Source organism: Salvelinus namaycush, chromosome 1 (assembly GCF_016432855.1).
Source record: "Salvelinus namaycush isolate Seneca chromosome 1, SaNama_1.0, whole genome shotgun sequence".
NCBI lineage: Eukaryota > Metazoa > Chordata > Actinopteri > Salmoniformes > Salmonidae > Salvelinus > Salvelinus namaycush.
Window position 1 is genome coordinate 55,139,001 of NC_052307.1, and position 20,798 is coordinate 55,159,798.

Here is a 20,798-nt window from a genome sequence, read left to right on the forward strand (position 1 = left end):
CTTCCCCTTCGCGTCCCGAGCAACCAAACATTCCCCCGTTTCGAGTTCATTTGTCACGTCATCTGCATCCATTTCGCTGTCACATGATTTTATTTATATGATTATTATGATATGCTATAGGTCAGGCCCTATTGGTCACATGCATGCGATGCATTTAACTTTTTTAAAAAACAACACATTTATGAATGTGTCGGTGGTGGATTATCATTTTGATTTAAAGGCGTCAATGATTCTTAGATGTAGGAAAGAATACGTTTGGGAAAGTTATTTTCTGACTTGGCCCTACATCGATTGGGCGTACGTAGTAGTCATATTGCCACTATCGTCATAAGGAGTGGACATAAATGCAGCGTGGTATGTTTCCATCCTTTTTATTAGGAAGAGAAAACTCAAATAACAAAACAATAAAGTGAACAAACGAAACGTGAAGCTCAGAGTAGTGCACACAGGCAACTATACCTCGACAAGATCCCACAAAGCACGAAGGGGAAATGGCTGCCTAAATATGATCCCCAATCAGAGACAACGATAAACAGCTGCCTCTGATTGGGAATCATACCAGGCCAACATAGATATATAATTACCTAGATGACCCACCCTATTCACACCCCGACCTAACCAACATAGAGAATAACAGGCTCTCTATAGTCAGGGCGTGACACATATCACACTGCCAGTGGTGGACTGAGGCATTGCTTACGCAGTTTATCACCTCAACCGCAAACTTCAACTTCCTACCTATGTTATTTTATTTCAGTTGTGTTTTGTCCCTTTCTGTTAAGTGGAGGGCTGGAGCACTGAATCGATACCCGTGGCTCGTCTGTTTCAGTAGGACAGCTCATCTAGCCAGGGCTGCTCGAATGCTTCGATATGCAGCTAGGGCTCTCTCTCTCGCTCTCTCTCTCTCTCTCGCTCTCTCGCTCTCTCTCTCGCTCTCTCTCTCGCTCTCTCTCTCGCTCTCTCTCTCGCTCTCTCTCTCGCTCTCTCTCTCTCTCCTTTGATCCTTTCTCCTTACTTCCCTTCCTCCTTCCCGCTTTCCCACCCTTTCTTGTGTCCCCTCACTCACTCCTGTTTGATTTCTCTGGCCTTATAAAACAGTAGTACATGCTGTTCTGCCCTGATCATACAGGAGAGTCCTCGGGGGAACTCAATTGATGTTAACGATGACGGCGATGATTAAGTGGAGGTTGCACACTGCTCAATGCAAAAAGCAGAGAAATGGGGAACACGCTCAACTCATCTGAGATCTGTGAACATGGTTTTCTTGGTGGTTGTCTTTTCTTCTTCAAGTTTCACGTTTTTATTAGTCTGATGGGCAGGATACAGGTTGTTACTTGCAGGTTCCTTTTCAACAATGCAACAACAATAAGAAATAGTAAAAGTTAAGAATACGAACATAAAGTAAATGGCTCAGTAGAATAGAATAGACATTTTAGCATAAGTATAATATAGGAGGGCACAATTTATCGTCCAATATTTACATATTTTGGGGAAGCGGGGATTGTGGGGCAAGTGTTTAAACGGTCCAGTATTTAGCCATCATAATAGGAGTCTGGTAGCAGCAGTTGTGATGTGTAGCATGAATGTACAGTTGAAGTCGGAAGTTTATATACTATTAGGTTGGAGTCATTAAAACAAATTTTTCAACCACTCCACAAATTTCTTGTTAACAAACTATAGTTTTGGCAAGTCGGTTAGGACATCTACTTTATGCATGACACAAGTACTTTTTCCAACAATTGTTTACAGACAGATTATTTCACTTATAATTCACTGTATCACAATTCCAGGTTGTGGGGGTGCTTTGCTGCAGGAGGGACAGGTGCACTTCACAAAATAGATGGCATCATGTGGAAGGAAAATTATGTGGATATATTGAAGCAACGTCTCAAGACATCAGTCAGGAAGTTAAAGCTTGGTCGCAAATGGGTCTTCCAAATGGACAATGTGTCAGGGTTGTGTGCGGAGAATATTCGGAGTCAAGCGCAGGACACAGGTGTTGAGCGAAACCACAGTGTTTTACTCAAAAATAAGGCAAAATTCCACAAATGGAAATAATCAAATACATACACGTATAAACCACAACCACTAATGCACAAACAATCACGGACAAAACAGAAATGAAAGCCAGAGGATTAAATAGGGAACATGATGGGGGGAATTGAAACCAGGTGTGTAATAATACAGACAAAACGAAACTGAAAAATGGATCGATGGTGACTAGAAAGCCGGTGACGTCGACCGCCGAACACCACCCGAACAAGGAGAAGGGCCGACTTCGGCGGAAGTCGTGACACAATGACCCCAAGCATACTTCCAAAGGTGTGCCAAAATGGCTTAAGGACAACAAAGTCAAGGCATCGGGGGGCCATCACAAAGCCCTGACCTCAATCCTATAGAAAATGTGTGGGCAGAACTGAAAAAGCGTGTGCGAGCAAGGAGGCCTACAAACCCGATTCAGTTACACCAGCTCTGTCAGGAGGAATGGGACCAAATTTACCCAACTTATTGTGGGAAGCTTGTGGAAGGCTACCCGAAACGTTTGACCCAAGTTAAACAATTTAAAGGCAATGCTACCAAATACTAATTGAGTGTATGTAAACTTCTGACCCACTGGGAATGTGATGAAAGAAACAAAAGCTGAAATTAATCATTCTCTCTACTATTATTCTGACATTTCACATTCTTAAAATATAGTGGTGATCCTAACTGACCTAAGCCAGGGAATTTTTACTAGGATTAAATGTCAGCAATTGTGAAAAACTGAGTTTAAATGTTTTTGGCTAAGGTGTATGTAAACTTCTGACTTCAACTGTATGTGTGAATGTGTGTGTGTGTGTGTGTGTGGGTGTGGGTGTGGGTGTGGGTGGGTGTGTGTGTGTGTTGGTGGGTGGGTGGGTGTGTGCGTGCGTGCGTGTGTGTGTGTGGGTGGGTGTGTTGGTGGGTGGGTGGGTGTGTGCGTGCGTGAGTGAGTGCATCTGTGCTATGGCGTGAAGAGTCAAGTGCAGGTGGTCAGTACAGGTGGTCAGACCAGTTCAAGTGGTTCAAGGTTTTCTTTCTGTTTTCTTTGTTTTCTTTATTCTCGCCGTATGGGTAATGGTTTGTAAGCGCTCAGCTCGGCATAAGCTTTTCCTGGTATAGTATGTTTACTTCCAATGGGAGTCTGTGCTTCTCTATTGTGGGAATGTGATAAAAGTGCTCCTAACGAAGCGCTTCCATTATTGATCAGATCCTCAATGCTACGAACAGTAGCGGTGACGTCTAGCAGAACAAAGACCAGAGAAACTCACTCAACTCACAAGGAATCTCTTGGAGGATCTGCTACTAGGGAATGTACTCTAATTTGACCCAACGGCATCCGACACTCTTCCGACACCTATCCGACACCCATCCGACACCTATCCGACACCCATCCGACACCCATCCGACACCCATCCGACACCTATCCGACACCCATCCGACACCCATCCGACACCCATCCGACACCCATCCGACACCTATCCGACACCCATCCGACATGCTTGTAACTGAAATTGACATTTAAGCGCCGGTACTTAACTGGCCCGAGGCCCGTTTTTAAATCCACTCTAACAGACTAGCGGACTGACCCGACCCCTCTGCTCCTCAGGAGTTGGCAGACATGCGCCACATCCACTCCAAGGTGAAGAAGCAGTACCAGGACAAGATGGCCGAGCTGGCCCACGCCAACCGGCGGGTGGAGCAGCACGAGACAGAGGTGAAGAAGCTGAGGCTGAGGGTGGAGGAGCTGAAGAAAGAACTGGGTCAGGCGGAGGACGAGGTGAGCACCAACACACACCACATCCACTTATACATGGGTACATATACAGTTGCCTCCGTAATTATTGGGAGAATGAAGCACTTTTTGTTATTTCGGCTCTATACTTCAAAACGTTGGAGTTTACATCAAACAATCCCTTTGAGGTTAAAGTTCAGACTGTCAGCTTTAATTTGAGGGTATTCTGACCCATATCTGTTGGACCGTTTAGAAATTACAGCACTTTTTCTACATAGTCCCCCCATTTTAGGGGAGGTAAAAGTTTTGGGACCAATATATTATTTATCATTCATTTTGTATTTGCACAAAATAATCTAAAACACAACCAAAAAAAAAACATGATTTGTAGAGACACGAGCATGATGTAGTCAGTGCGTGCTATGAATATGGGACCAAATACTTCACTTTTTGCAATTTTAATATAAATATAAGTGAATTTGTCCCAATACTTTTGCTCCCCTTAATTGGGGGGAATATGAAGCAAAAGTCCTGTAATTTCGAAGCGGTTCACCCGATATGAATGGAAATACCCTCAAATTAAAGCTGACAGTCTGCACTTTAACTTCATAGTCATTGTTTGATTTCAAATCCTAACTTTTGGAGTATAGAATGTCGGAACAGAAATCACAAGATTATGTTATAATGCTGTGATTGCATCAAACGGTTGTTTTATGCAACAGAATAAGGGGTTGTTAGAACACTCTGTGTGTGTTCTACTGAGGAGGGGCCTCTGGGAGATTTAACACTGACAGAAGATTAACGATGTCTTTTGGGTGATAAAACCTAAAGAGACCGCATTCCATACCATGAGTTAATGTTTCTATAAAATATCTTTGTCTCGGGGCTCTCAACGAATCATCTGAGGGCGATTCGTCGACCAGCCATCATTAGCGTAGAGCACTCAATCGATTCACTTTATATATGTTTGTGTTGTATTGACCTGCTCCCTTATTAATAAGTGAATAAATATTTAGTTGAAGTATAACTCGGACTTGTCTGATAAGTTTGTCTCTCCTCATTTGATAGTAAAGAAATGAACCACCACAAGAGTCAAAAGAAGAAGAAACGCTTCACTGTCCCAACAATTGCAGAGGACAGTGTAGATACAGTACATACTGTCAGTGTTGGGTATTTAGGATTTTGATCCAAAGTATTCAATGCAGAATACTGATTCTGGGATTTGTAGTCCGGTGTGACCGTGATTTGCAATGACCGATTTCTCTCTCACACTTTCTCCTCCCTCCCCTACCTCCCTCCCTCCCTCTCTTCCTCCATCCCGCCCTCCCTCTCTCCCCCTTTCCCTCCCTCTCTGCCCCCCCACTCCCTCCCTCCCAGCTGGATGAGGCCCATAACCAGACCAGGAAGCTACAGCGGTCTCTGGATGAGCAGGTGGAGCAGTCAGAGAACCTCCAGGTCCAACTGGAACATCTGCAGTCCCGGTACGACTGATTCTCTCACACATCACACATACACACACACACACACACACACACACACACACACACACACACACACACACACACACACACACACACACACACACGGCCTTATGGAGCCCTGACAGACCTGGAACAGTGAGGGAGTTAGGCCCCACCAGGCTCCTAGTATAACACTGTCCTGTACGTGGATGAACTTGCTCAAACCACATTAACCCTAATGCACGGGTCGTAGCTGGATAGGAGTGGGGATATTAATGGTTCTAAAAAATGTAATATTCATGGATAATGGATTTTGAGATTTAGTGGTTGTACACTACCTCTCCCAAGTGTATTTTACTATCCTATCACTCCTCTCTCTCTTTCTGTAATTTCTTTCTCTCCCATCTTTTCCAACCAAATGTCATGCTTTCTTTGATCGCTCTCACACTCTCTCTCCCCTTGGTTCGTTAAAGGGATAGTGTGAAATTTTTGGCAATAAAGCCCCTTTTTCTCCTCACCCAGTCGGATGAACTAGCATGCTCTCTGTTCCTATATGCTTCCAGTGATTGCACCAACACTAGTTAGCAATGGCTCCAGAAACGACCAAACTGCACGCAGAGACATAAAATAGCATCCATGACTTCATCTGACTCTAGGGAAGTTGAAAAAGGAATTGCTAAAATGTCGCACTATCCCTTTAAGCAGGGGAATAGTTCCCACCACATCCCAGCCTGTCTGTCTGAGATATAAAATAGTTTAGTGGTCTCCCAGCTCCAGCCCAGTCTATGATCATAAAGCTAATGTCTAAATCAATACAGCAGACCAGGCCAGGTGATCCGGGAAAACCTCTGTTGCATTCTGGGACAGCCAGTACTGTGTGTGTGTGTGTATGTGTGTGTGTGTGTGTGTGTTTGCGTGTGTGTGTGTGGTGGGGGAGGGGTGGTTAGGGGCCCAGCTTACCAAATGCTTGTTTTACTGTAGCTTGTTAAAAGTCCATTCTTCACATTGATTTATCAATCAATTCTCTGTGGATCATCTAATCCTGTGCACACACGCTCAATGCCACACACACACACACACACACACACACACACACACACACACACACACACACACACACACACACACACACACACACACACACACACACACACACACATACAAACATACTCCACATAGCCCATACACACATGACCTTTTGCCCCCGGGTTTGTTAACAGGCCTATGGTCAGGGGTGAGATGCAGATGGCGGGGTGCTGAAGCGTGTGGCTATAATGGCCTGGGAGACATGGAGAGGGAGATAAGAGGTGAACACAACAGAGAGACATACAGGCAGACAGACAGACAAAGCTAGCCACCATGAGAAAGGTCTCTAACAATGGGGGGCGTTATTGTAATGCTGTCGCCATGACGCTGTCAGAACGTTGTTAAAACAGAAAGGTCCTGATCCGGAGTTGTAGTGATGTCATGTGAGGTTTTGTGATACTGGACCGCTCCAATCACACTGGGCATAAACAACTAGCCACTACTAAGGCTGAGGTGTAGGCCTATTCCACAAAGCAGAATCAATGAGTTAGCCATTAATATTCCCGAAATAACTTTACATTTTTGGGGGAAAATAAGCTTTAAATGGGCATGGTCTAAATGACTCAACAACCAAAAACACATATCTAAGTTTAGCTTTCTTGATTAACCATAGCTATTCATGGTTGTTTATCGAAGTTAGCTGGCTAACTCATTGATCCTGCTTTGTAGTATACCTCTTTGGTCTGAAGACTGACAGCTTAATGGTCCACAAGAACTGTTCAGGGAAATGTGTGCATGTGATGGTAATGCATGTGCATGTGGTAAGAAGGGGTGTTTTTCTTTGTGTGTTGTGGCATTCTTGGTGGACCGGCAGGACGTTCAGATCTCTGTTAAATAGCCGGCACTCTGAAGGCAGGTAGAAAGTGGATCAAAGGAAGCATGTTCTTTTCTATTGATTTCCCGTCACTGTAGCAGCCTTGTCTGTTTAGCTCAATCAGGGGGCCAATTCAGACTTCAAAATGGGACGCAGGTGGTTAAAGCAACAGCGTTATTAGCACGACTCTGGCTGAACAGTGACAGGCTTAACACGCACAGCCCCCAAATTTGGAGCTGCGGATGTTGACAGCAGGTTCTCCTCCTCCCAACCTGTGTGTTTTCTGAGGAGCCGCGCCAGTGGGTTTAACATGATCCGAGAGGTAGATTACAACGCAGAAGAGATGGAGGATTAGAAAAGAGAGGGAAAGTGAGGGAGGGGAGAAAAATGTTGGTTTCATTTATAGATTTAAAGGGCTTAGAATTGTATTGACATTTGAGATCTTTCTAACCTTGATTTCTCTCCTTTCAGTCTATCATATAGCCTTTATACTGTATATTCCCACAGAGTGTGTCACATTGCTATTTGATATTGTACCAGCTGTGAACAGACAGAAATAACAAATTAGCCAGTTTAGCAAGGCTGTTTGGCTTTTATAGATTAGATTGATTTGCATTCGTGCGTTTGTTGCGGAGGTTTTGTTGTCGGAAATGTTGTGGAAAGAAATTGGGCCTGAGTTTGATCAATTAATTATAGTAGCAGCATGAAAATATGGACTACCCACTGGGCACAGACGTAATTTAATCGTCTAGTTTTGATTTTATTTCGGTTGAGTTGTCAGCTACAGTGAATTCAACGTGAAATCAACAAAACGTTTCAAGCCATTGGATTTAAGTTCAAAGTTGCGTGAAAAAAAGACGAAATTCCCTTACGCTGATGACTTTTACAAATCACATTTCATTTTGCCCAGTGGGTATCGTTTCTCTATCCCCCCCACCAAACCCCTCTCAATTAAATGAAATTAAATTCAAGGGCTTAATTGGCATGGGAAACATATGTTAACATTGCCAAAGCAAGTGAAGTAGATAATAAACAAAAGTGAAATAAACAATCAAAATTAACAATAAACATTACACTCACAGACGTTCAAAAAGAATAAAGACATTTCAAATGTCATATTATGTCTATATACAGTGTTCTAACAATGTGCAAATAGTTTAAGTACAAAAGGGAAAATAAATAAACATAAATATGGGTTGTATTTACAATTGTTACGGCTGTCGTCGGAATGAGACCAAGGTGCAGCTCTAAGGTCAGGGCGTGACAGTACCCCCCCAAAGGTGCGGACTCCCGGCCGCAAACCAAAACCTATAGGGGAGGGTCCAGGTGGGCATCTACCCTCGGTGGCGGCTCCGGTTCGGGACGTAGCCCCCGCTCCCTACGCTGATCCCTCCGCTTCTGTGGAACCGGACCGTGAATCGTTGTCGGAGGAACCGGACCGTGGATCATCGCCGGAGGCTCTGAACTGGAAACCACCGCTGGAGGCTCCGGACTGCAGATCGTCGCCGGAGGCTCCGGACTGCAGATCGTCGCCGGAGGCTCTGGACTGCAGACCGTTGCTGGAGACTCTGGACTGGGGACTGTCGCTGGAGACTCTGGACTGCAGACCGTCGCTGGAGACTCTGAACTGAGGACCGTCGCTGGAGACTCTGGACTGGGGACTGTCGCTGGAGACTCTGGACTGGGGACTGTCGCTGGAGACCCCGGACTGGGGACTGGGGACTGTCGCTGGAGACCCCGGACTGGGGACTGGGGACCGTCGCTGGAGGCTCCGGACTGGGGACCGTCGCTGGAGGCTCCGGACTGGGGACCGTCGCTGCAGGCTCCGGACTGGGGACCGTCGCTGCAGGCTCCGGACTGGGGACCGTAGCTGCAGGCTCCGGACTGGGGACCGTAGCTGCAGGCTCCTTGCCATGGATCATCACTACAGGCTCCGGGCCATGGATCCTCACTGGAGGCTTCGTGCCATGGATCATCACTGGAGGCTTCGGACCATGGATCATCACTGGAGGCTTCGTACGTGGAGCCGGAACAGGTCTCACCAGACTGAGGAGACGTACTGGAAGCCTGGTGCGGGGAGCTGCCAGAACACATCCTGGCTGGATACCCACTTTAGCTCGTGAGTGTGGAGAGCTGGCACGGGACGCACTGGGCCGTGGAGGCGCACTGGAGTGGGAAAAAGGGCTGCCTAAGTATGGTTCCCAATCAGAGACAACGATAGACAGCTGCCTCTGATTGGGAACCATACTCGGCCAAAAACAAAGAAATAGACAACATAGAATGCCCACGCCAAATCACACCCTGACCTAACCAAATAGAGAAATAAAACGTCTCTCTAAGGTCAGGGCGTGACAACAATGTTATTCACTGGTTGCCCTTTTCTTGTGGCAACAGGTCACGAATCTTGCTGCTGTGATGGCACAATGTGATGTTTCACCCAGTAGATATGGAAGTTAATCAAAATTGGGTTTGTTTTCAAATTATTTGTGGATCTGTGTAATCTGAGGGAAATATGTGTCTCTAATATGGTCATACATTTGGCCGGAGGTTAGGAAGTGCAGCTCAGTTTCCACCTCATTTTGTGGGCAGTGTCTGTCTTCTCCTCAGAGCCAGGTCTGCCTACGGCGGCCTCTCTCTCTCTCTCTCTCTCTCTCTCTCTCTCTCTCTCTCTCTCTCTCTCTCTCTCTCTCTCTCTCTCTCTCCCTTCTCCTCCAGATGTACTGTCTCACAACTTAACATGGCCTTGCTAAGTGTTTGGGCAATGGAAAAGCTTTTAGTCGTTTAGTGGGTGACTGTGGTCAAAACACTATGTGTAATTTAGCGCCATTAAAAGGATCTCTGTTCCTGTCAGTGAGTCCCCCAGTAGAGTAATGTGGCACGGGGAACAGAGAGGGTCCACCCAGGCCTCTGGCACCATCATACTAGCCTGATTCCACATCTGTTGGCGTTGTCTTGCTAACTCCTGTATATGGTCAATGACCACAGACATTGACAGGACAGCACAAACAGACCTGGAACCAGGCTAGCATTACACCACAGAGGATGAGAACAGAGAGCAGTAAATGGGGGGGCAGCACTAACACAGATACAGCTTCTTGGAAATAACATAGTATATTCTGCAGTAGTTTTCCCCTGTAGCGAACACACCGTAGAGGCTGACTCTCTCTCTACCTGGGTGAATAACCGAATTTGACGGAGAGTGATCTCTGGCTGTGTGGGAAGCTGTGTTCTTTCTCTTTCTAAACTGAGGCTCAGTTCACCCTGGAGCCATTCTAGCCGTGCGTCATCACAACACACACGGCAGTGCACACTACTGCAGGTCCACTTCGCACAGGCCCGCCCATCTATCCTGGACATTTCTAGAAATAGTTCAACTCTCGCCTGTTTCCTTTACTGCTTGAGCTGCAGCTCAGACCAGGGTCCTCCATAATTGAGGAGAGAGTGGATTCATTATGTGAGGCTGTGTTGGGTCTTTTGATGTGCAGAGTGAGGCGCTGAAGCCTGCGGGTGAGGGATCGGAGGTGGCCCCGCAGAGCCACCGTATCACGTTAGTGTCACTTTGTCTCCCAAAAGGGACGCTGCATGGGGCACAGCTCAACACTTACACTGAACGCTCACTGAACACACACTGAACTCATACTGAACACACTGAACAAACACTGAACGCTCAAACACTGAACGCTCACTAAACACACTGAACAGACACTGAACGTACACTGAACACTCACACATTGAACACTCACAATGAACACACTGAACAAACACTGTACACTGTACACTCAAACTGAACAAACACTCAAAGCTCACTAAACACACACTAAACACACTCTGAAAACACTTAACACACACTGAACACACAGAGAACTCACACTGAACACACACTGAATGCTCACTAAACACACACTAAACACACATTGAACACACACTGAACACTCACACTGAACACTCACTTTAAACACTCACTAAACACACACTGAACGCTCACTGAACACACACTGAACAAACACTGAACATTCAAACTGAACACATTGAAACCTCACTGAACACACACTAAACACACACTCTGAACACACACTGACCACTCAACACTCACACTGAATACACTGAACAAACACTGAACACTCACAGAACTCATACTAAACATTCACTGAATACACACTGATCTTACACTGAACACTCACTAAACACACACTGAACTCACATTGAACACACTGAACACACAATGAACACACAGTGAATGTTCACTAAACCCACAGTAAACACACACTGAACACACACTAAACACTCACATTGAACACACACTGAACACATTGAACAAACGCTGAACACTCAGACTGAACACACACTGAACGTTCACTAAACACACACTGAACACACGCTGAACTCGTACTGAACACTCACTAAACACACGCTGAACACTCACTGAACACACTCACCCCTCTATTGCTGGTATTGTTGCACACTTGAATAATGTCACCGACTTTCTAGCATGTAGAAGTTTAGAACATTTCATTTTCTTTTTTTAAATCACAAGACAGACAGGGCACGTCAGACATGCTGCCTTTATCATCACTAGGTCTCCTTCTGATGATGGGCAATAGTCTCTGTATCACAAATATGTCCATTCTCGTTCTCTTATAGGACATACACGTGTAGAAAACACATTTTCACATTATTAAACAGTGAAGAAGTGAAACTATGGACACATTCACATATTCTCGAGGTTACAGGTGGCTAATTTCATATCTCACTGCGACGCACCACCTTGCCAGTTGGCTAGCTAGCCACTCGGTTAGTAACACAGTAGGTGTGTTTCTCTGTGCCTGGAGAACTTTAAAACAAGCATCGCTTATCTCCCTGATACCCTTACTTGTTTATACATTCACTTAACATGTGTAGTAACACTTTCATGCACTTAACATGTGTAGTAACACTTTCATGCACTTAACATGTGTAGTAACACTTTCATGCACTTAAGGCCATCTTTGCTCACCTGAAATCACAAAACATACACGGAACATTCGACATGTATCATCACTAGATGATGATACATGTCGTATGATACTGCCTGTATCATCACTAGAGCTGTGTTCGAATACCCATATTAACATACTGTATACTACATGCTTAATGAAAATATACTACATACTATATACTATTAGTTCATTTTAGTATACTGTAAACAAACGGTATCCTTTCAGTTGAGGATACTAGCACTACACCTGTCTACCGGAAGTTGATGCTGTTGCTATGCAACCTCGTGCTAGCTTGTTAGCATAACAAATTACTAGCTAGACACTTCAGGTGTGTTCGTAAATTCAATCTGGAGTGCCAGAGTGCGCTATGGGCGTTCGTAAATTCAGAGCATTGCCAGATTGTTCGTTTGTAAATTCAGAGCGTTTCCCTCTCGGAGTGTTCAGAGGGCACACTGGATGCTCAGGCCGAGGACTAGCGAGCGCTCTGACCGTCACAATGGCAGTCAATCACACAAGCTAATTGGCTAACATTAGCTACATCCAGACACAAATAAGAGAACACCTCACATTTTACTCGCCCTAGCAGGGCTGTTTAGGCTGTTTTCATGTTATCCAGAGCGTTGGGGACTGCAACTATGCCGCTGACATTGAGCATTACTCAGTAATAACCACAATAACCATCTTATATCCTAAAATACTAGTCTGCTTTACAGTACCATGTGAATGAGCCACATGTCTAAAGATATTACCCATAATAATAATATGAAAAGGGGGGGTGTCTATTTGTTATGCCTAGTATTACTATGGGTCCCACAGTATCATTACTGACTGATTAGCGCCCCCAGCTCACATTGCTTACTCATGAACCTGGACAGCTCATAATGTAAATCTCACTCATAATGTAAATCTCACTATCTGTAGCCAGCTCACTCACCCTCACATATTCCCTGCTCTCCAGTATGAGTCAGTGAGTCAGCCAGTCAGCCAGTCAGTGAGTCAGCCAGTCAGTGAGTCAGCCAGTCAGTGAGTCAGCCGGTGAGTCTGTCGGTGAGTCTGTCGGTGAGTCTGTCGGTGAGTCAGTCGGTGAGTCAGTCGGTGAGTCTGTCGGTGAGTCTGTCGGTGAGTCTGTCGGTGAGTCAGTCGGTGAGTCTGTCGGTGAGTCTGTCGGTGAGTCTGTCGGTGAGTCTGTCGGTGAGTCAGTCGGTGAGTCAGTCAGTGAGTCAGTCGGTGAGTCTGTCGGTGAGTCTGTCGGTGAGTCTGTCGGTGAGTCTGTCGGTGAGTCTGTCGGTGAGTCTGTCGGTGAGTCTGTCGGTGAGTCTGTCGGTGAGTCTGTCGGTGAGTCTGTCAGTGAGTCAGTCAGTGAGTCTGTTAGTGAGTTAGTCAGTGAGTCTCAGTGGACTCAAGTAATTTTGTTCACCTGACCTAGAATTCCTTAAAATCAAATGCCGACCACATTATCTACCAAGAGAATTCTCTTTGATTATAATCACAGCCGTGTATATCCCCCCCAAGCAGACACCTCGACGACCCTGAAAGAACTTCATTGGACTCCATGTAAACTGGAAACCACATATCCTGAGGCTGCATTCATTGTAGCTGGGGATTTTAACAAGGTTAATCTGAAAACAAGGCTCCCTAAATTTTATCAGCATATCGAATGCGCGACCCGGACTGGCAAAATTCTGGATCATTGCTACTCTAACTTCCGCGACGCATACAAAGCCCTCCCTCGCCCTCCTTTCGGCAAATCTGACCACGACTCCATTTTGTTGCTCCCAGCCTATAGACAGAAACTAAAACAGGAAACACCCATGCTCAGGTCTGTTCATCGCTGGTCCGACCAATCTGATTCCACGCTTCAAGATTGCTTCGATCACGTGGACTGGGATATGTTCCGGATAGCATCGGACAAAAACATTGATGTATACACTGATTCGGTGAGCGAGTTTATTAGCAAGTGCATCGGTGATGTTGTACCCACGGTGACTATTGAAACCTTCCCCAACCAGAAACCGTGGATTGATGGCAGCATTCACGCAAAACTGAAAGTGCGAACCACTGCTTTTATCATGGCAAGGCGACCGGAAACATGACCGAATACAAACAGTGTAGCTATTCCCTCCGCAAGGCAATCAAACCAGCTAAGCAGCAGTATAGAGACAAAGTGGAGTCGCAATTCAACGGCTTAGACACAAGATGTATGTGGCAGGGTCTACAGTCAATCACGGACTACAAAAAGAAAACCAGCCCCGTTGCGGACACCGATGTCTTGCTCCCAGACAAACTAAACAACTTCTTTGCTCACCAAAACCTGCGGGCTCTCCTTCACTGCAGCCAACGTGAGTAAAACATTTAAACATGTTAACCCAGGCAATGCTGCCGGCCCGGACGGTATCCCTAGCCGCGTCCTCGTAGCATGCGCAGACCAGCTGGCTGGTGTGTTTACGGACATATTCAATCAATCCCTATCCCAGTCTGCTGTTCCCACATGCTTCAAGAGGGCTTCAAGAGGGACCTTAGCTTTCTTGTTCCCAAGAAAGCTAAGGTAACTGAGCTAAACAACTATCGCCCCGTAGCACTCACTTCCATCATCATGAAGTGCTTTGAGAGACTAGTCAAGGATCATATCACCTTCACCCTACCTGACTCACTAGACCCATTCCAATTTACCCTCCTGCCATAATAGGTCAACAGACGACGCAATCGCAACCACACTGCACACTGCCCTAACCCATCTGGACAAGAGGAATACCTATGTAAGAATGCTGTTCATCGATTACAGCTCAGCATTTAACACATTTAACAACATCTCCACCCTGCTGATCCTCAACACTGGGGCCCCACAAGGGTGTGTTCTCAGCCCTCTCCTGCACTCCCTGTTCACCCATGACTGCATAGCCACGCACACCTCCAACTCAATCATCAAGATAACAGACGACACTACAGTGATAGGCTTGATTACCAACAACAACAAGATGGCCTACAGGGAGGAGGTGAGGGCCCTCGGAGTGTGGTGTCAGGAAAATAACCTCACACTCAACGTCAACAAAACAAAGGAGATGATCGTGGACTTCAGGAAACAGCAGAGGGAGCACTCCCCTATCCACATCAGCAGGACAGTAGTGGAGAAGGTGGAAAGTTTTAAGTTCCTCGGCGTACACATCACGGACAACTGAAATGGTCCACCCACACAGACAGCGTGGTGAAGAAGGTGCAACAGCGCCTCTTCAACCTCAGGAGGCTGAAGAAATTTGGCTTGTCACCAAAAACACTCACTAACTTTTACAGATGCACAATCAAGAGCATCCTGTCGGGCTGTATCACCGCCTGGCACGGCAACTGCTCCACCCACAACCGTAAGGCTCTCCGGAGGGTAATCTGGTCTGCACAACGCATCACCTGGGGCAAACTACCTGCCCTCCAGGAAACCTACACCACCCGATGTCACAGGAAGGCCAAAAAGATCATCAAGGGCATCAACCACCCGAGCCACTGCCTGTTCACCCCGCTGTCATCCAGAAGGCGAGGTCAGTTTCAAACAGCTTCTATCTAAAGGCCATCAGACTGTTAAACAGCCATCACTAGTGGCTGCTGCCAACATACTGACTCAAATCTCTAGCCACTTTAATAATTAAAAATTGGATGTAATAAATGTATCACTAGCCACTTTATATAATGTTTTTATCCCCTACATTACTCATCTCATATGTATATACTGTACTCTATACCATCTACTGCATCTTGCCTATGCCGTTCGGCCATCGCTCATCCATATATTTATATGTACATATTCTTATTAATTCCTTTACACTTATGTGTAAAAGGTAGTTGTTGTGAAATTGTTTGATTATTTGTTAGATATTACTGCAGGGTCGGAACTAGAAGCACAAGCATTTCACTACACTCGCATTAACATCTGCTAACCATGTGTATGTGACCAATACAATTTGATTTGATTTGATTTTGAGTCTGTCAGCGAGTCAGTCAGTGAGTCAGTCAGTGAGTCAGTCAGTGAGTCAGTCAGTGAGTCAGTCAGTGAGTCAGTCAGTGAGTCAGTCAGTGAGTCAGTCAGTGAGTCAGTCAGTGAGTCTGTCAGTGAGTCTGTCAGTGAGTCTGTCAGTGAGTCTGTCAGTGAGTCTGTCAGTGAGTCTGTCAGCGAGTCTGTCAGCGAGTCTGTCAGCGAGTCTGTCAGCGAGTCTGTCAGCGAGTCTGTCAGCGAGTCAGTGAGTCAGTGAGTCAGTGAGTCAGTGAGTCAGACAGTCCCAGGCAGACAGTGGTGGCTGGCCCAGGGTTGTTAGCTACCGTAGGTTCGTAAGTGCTACTGTCTAGAAACTCTAGTTGTTCAGCAGTGTAACTGCACAGCCTGGGGGCTTGGCTGGGCTCCTCCTCTCATCTCTAATAAATCCTCTATTTACCTGGACAGCCGGTCCGTTTACCCAGGCCAGACTCAGACGACAGGCATTGTCTTAAACACAAGTTTCCTGACGGTTAAGCTGTTGTGTCCTAATAAAGCGTGACAGCAGATAGACGGAGCCTGCTGCGACACAGAGGAAGGAAGGAGTTGGAGAAAGTAAAAGTAAAAGAGAGAGAAGGAGGGAGCGGGAGAAGGTAAAGAGAGAGCGAAACAGACAGCAAATAGAGCGTTTGTTGGTTTTAGGAATTAACTGGGTCTGCTTTTCTCTTGTACCTGTTTGTCTTTGTCATTATGGCGCAGACTGAGCCGACTGCAAACACGCAGGTAGGATTTTGGGCCCAAGTTAAGGCGATGGATCATCTCAAAATGATGATCAATTCGGCAAACGGCTGGCTGATAAATAATGTAAGCTTTTCTCGGAGTCTCAGAGTGATTCATTAGAGCTAGGTCCGATGGGAACCTTCTGCTGAATTTCAAAAAATGTACCTGGGTTGTAGAGAGAAGACCCTCCCTTTCTCTCTCTCTCTCTCGCCCTCTCTCTTCCTCTCCCCCGCTCTACCTCTGTAGAGATGATCTTAGTATTTCACTGTTGTCCAGGTGATATGATCACCAGTATGGCAGCCGTGGCTCAGTAACTGGTCATTGCTGACTAACTGAGTGTTACCTGGCAACGGAAGCAGCTCCGTTGCGCTGGGCTTTTAGGCAATGGTGAATTATGCATTGTTTGTTTAGCCGACGCAGTCCTAAAACATGCCTTTGTTTACTCGGTCACTGTTGAGATCTCCACAGCGATTTTCTGCAAGAGCTATACCTTAGTTGTTGAGGGAATAATCAGACTTTTACAGGAAAAACAGAATTTTGACAGCGCTGGGCCTTTAAGTGCCAGTTGTGAAAAATCGAGATCAAAACCTGAAGTAGCCTTCTCACTCAAGTCCACTCACTCTTCCTCTCCTCTGTGTTCCTCTGTTCTAGACTGCGGCGGCAGAAGAGCCCGGGCCTGTTTGGGAAGATGAGGTCAGCTCGGTTCAGCCCGGAGAACCCAGACGGACCGCCCAGCGACCCAGACGAAGAGGAGGAGGAGCTACAGATCCAGATCCCATGAACAAAGGAAGGACACACGGACTCTGACTTAGGGCCTCTTCATTTCCCACCGTGCGAGTCCCGCAGACAGACAGACTGATAGTTGGACGGATTTGATCTTGACGGCTACTCATCTCCATTGACCTGGCTCAGCCTGTTAGAGACTAACACTGGCACATGGTTGCCATGGACACCTGTCCCCACCTGCACCTGTGAACTACAGCGCTACCAGCAGGGTTCCAGAGGGAGCCCTTGCTACACTACGACTGAAAGTACACTACACTACCACACTCCAGTACAACCCACAGTGCACTGCGGTTACAAGCCACTACAGCCTGAGCCTACAGCTCAACCGTCATTACTATCGCTCCCATATCTTCAACACCCGCGGTGTAAGAAAAACGCTCTCTGTCGCACTCCTCAGGCGAAAGCTCACGCCTCCTCTTTCACCCTTCCGTCCCTTTCTCTTTGCGTCCCGAGTTACTTCACCCAGCGAATGTTGTACAGTATCCTTCCTGATGTATAAAAAAAAAAAAACACTCAAGAAAGGGGTGTTGACCTAGCTGTGACGTTCCAGCAGTGTTCTGGTAATGTTATGTAATGCGTTTGGATTAGTGTCGTTAGCTGTACATACAGTTCAGTACAGTAAGGGAGTTTAGCCCTCGGGTCACTGTGCTATGGGTGTGTGCTCGGCGCCTGGCACCTGGGGTCGTCGTTAGTTCATCAGTGTTTTGGGCTCAGCGTCAGACAGCTAAATCCTCCCAGTATTCTTGGGAGAGACTGGGACTGGATATGAAGGCCTTTCACTTCTATGTCCCCTTGTCCCCTCACCGTAACCACTAAGGGACAAGGTGCTTGTGTAGAGGACGGGTCCGTTAGACCTACAGTATTAACTTCTCGACATTAGTGGGTTGTTCATTCTGAAAGAGACGTTTGTGGTCAACACACACATCCTTAAATAAAGCGTAGGTGCCGGGCTAATTAAGTATATACTAGAAAAGAACAGAAAAGGGCCTGCACACTGCACGGTTTTGATCCGGAAGGATCTTCGTCAGGCCAAGACCCTTATGGATCGAAACGTTGTCAACGATGTGGTAATTGGGAGCATATTCAGTGTGCAGGCCTTTTCTGTTCAGTTCATTCTGAAAGCAATAAGACATCGGCTATCACTCCCACTTACTCATCTGCTACTACGGGGACCAAGTTATTTGTAACGGTCATGAAAATTATTTATGTTGATGTTTTTGATAATTGATCTGTACTGTGAACCACAGTGTTTTTTTTTGTATTTAGCTCTATAAATGTTAAGTGTACGTATAAACCTTGCGCTGTTTGTCTCTCTTCGTGAGCATTGTCTCAGATGTGTGTGTGTGTACGTGTAAGACTGCGTAATATCTTGACAGAGGGTCATCTGAACATCAGAGCCGTCATGAACTCAACATGCGTGGAGGGGGGGTAAGCGTTTGAATGCTTACTGTGCCATGAAAGAAGCTCAGTATTACCTTCGGGCCAAGGTCGGAGGTGAATCATGAAATGAAAGACAGACAGATGTGTTTCCCTCAAAAACAAGACACGTCTATCTCAGGATGTGATATCTTCCTCGTCTCGGGGTAGAAGAGAAACGCCATTGATGTCGTTTACTTCCTTGTGTTATTTCATTGGGAATCTGCTCAACGGACGCGGTGTTGTCCAGCCTACTGCGGGGACGTTTCCCGTAGTTCCATCAGCCTTACGACACCTAGCCTCTTAAAGGTCTGGATCTAATGGATCTCCCAGCCCTCTGTCAGCAGCGTAGTATCGAAACAGGAAGCTCCCCGAACAGGACCTGTTCTTCCCTCCCATGGTCTTGTCGTCCTCCTCAGGACTCTCGCGTTCTCCCACATTAAACTTTCAAGCCTGTTTTTATCTCCTTCCTTTCCTCTCCCTCTAGGTGATGAATAATGATGCAGTACAGTCACTTAGGGGAGGTTTGCCAGGCTTTGGTAATGTAATCCCTCTCTTCAGAGACCCGAAACAAGCCACCAGTGCTTCAGGAGGACTCTCAACTCTACTCCAGCACACACAGACAAACGTGTTGCTACTGTACGACAGTGCAACATGGCGTACATTTTGTGTCATTGTTCTATTTGTGCCAGTGGATTGACTTGAACACCCCTTGGCTGTTGTACTGTAACATAAAGTGACATTCACCCAAACTCTGTAATGAGTCATATGATAGGATTGTACACTGAGTGTACAACACATTAGGAACACCTGCTATTTCCGTGACATGGACTGCCCAGGTGAATCCAGGAGAAAGCTATGATCCCTTATTGATGTCACCTGTTAAATCCACTTCAATCAGTGTAGATGAAGGGGAGGAGACGGGTTAAAGAATGATTTTTTTTTTTTAAAGCCTTGAGACATGGATTCTGTATGTGTGCCGTTCAGACGGTGAATAGGCAAGACAAAAGATTGAAGTGCCTTTGAATGGGGTGTGGTAGTAGGTGCCAGGCACACCTGTTTGAGTGTGTCAAGAACTGCAACGCTGCTGGGTTTTTCACGCTCAACAGTTTTCTGTGTGTATCAAGAATGGTCCACCACCCAAAGAACATCCAGCCAACTTGACAAAACTGTGGGAAGCAATTGAGTCAACATCGGCCAGCATCCCTGTGGAACGCTTTTGACACCTTGTTGAGGCCATGCCCCAGCAAATTGAGGCTGTTCTGAGGGCAAAAGGGGGTTCAACTCAATATTAGGAAGGTGTTCCTAATGTTTTATACAATCAGTGTATATTCGCCTCTTCCTCAAACCTGTATGGTTGTTCATGTTTTGATGTCTGACACTGAGGTATTGACAGGGCAGACCTCTGGTTCTCTTCACTTTGGCCTTTTCACTCTGTCCTCTCCTCTCTGTCCTCTCTTCTCTGCCGTCTCCTCTCTGTCCTCTCTTCTCTCTCCTCCTCTCTGGCCTATCCTCTCTGGCCTCTTCTCTCTGTCCTCTCTCATGTGACCAGGGCTCTGGGATGGCTCTCTGATGTCCAGTGTACTGAAGACAATTCATTACATCTCATTAAGCCCAGTGCATAAGGACAGAGAGAGAGATAGAAGCAAGCAGACCGAAAAGGATGAGAAGGGGAGAGTTCTGTCTAACAGCTTTGATCAGATCATTGGAATTAGGCTTCAGACTGTTCATCAATACCAACCATTTGCAGGTTGGGCATTGTTGTCAGTTA

The 20,798-nt window shown here is 46.2% G+C and overlaps 1 protein-coding gene across 1 annotated transcript in view; it reads left to right on the forward strand.

Moving 5' to 3' along the window:
- The window catches only part of LOC120055896 (coiled-coil domain-containing protein 102A), a 70,290-nt gene extending 51,405 nt beyond the window's left edge, over window positions 1-18,885 (forward strand). The window contains exons 7-9 of the mRNA XM_039003939.1: window positions 3,629-3,799; window positions 5,132-5,235; window positions 17,477-18,885. Coding sequence (XP_038859867.1) covers window positions 3,629-3,799; window positions 5,132-5,235; window positions 17,477-17,606 — 405 coding nt within the window. The 3' untranslated portion in view covers window positions 17,607-18,885. The remainder of the gene's footprint in view (window positions 1-3,628; window positions 3,800-5,131; window positions 5,236-17,476) is intronic.
- Window positions 18,886-20,798: the final 1,913 nt, after the last annotated feature.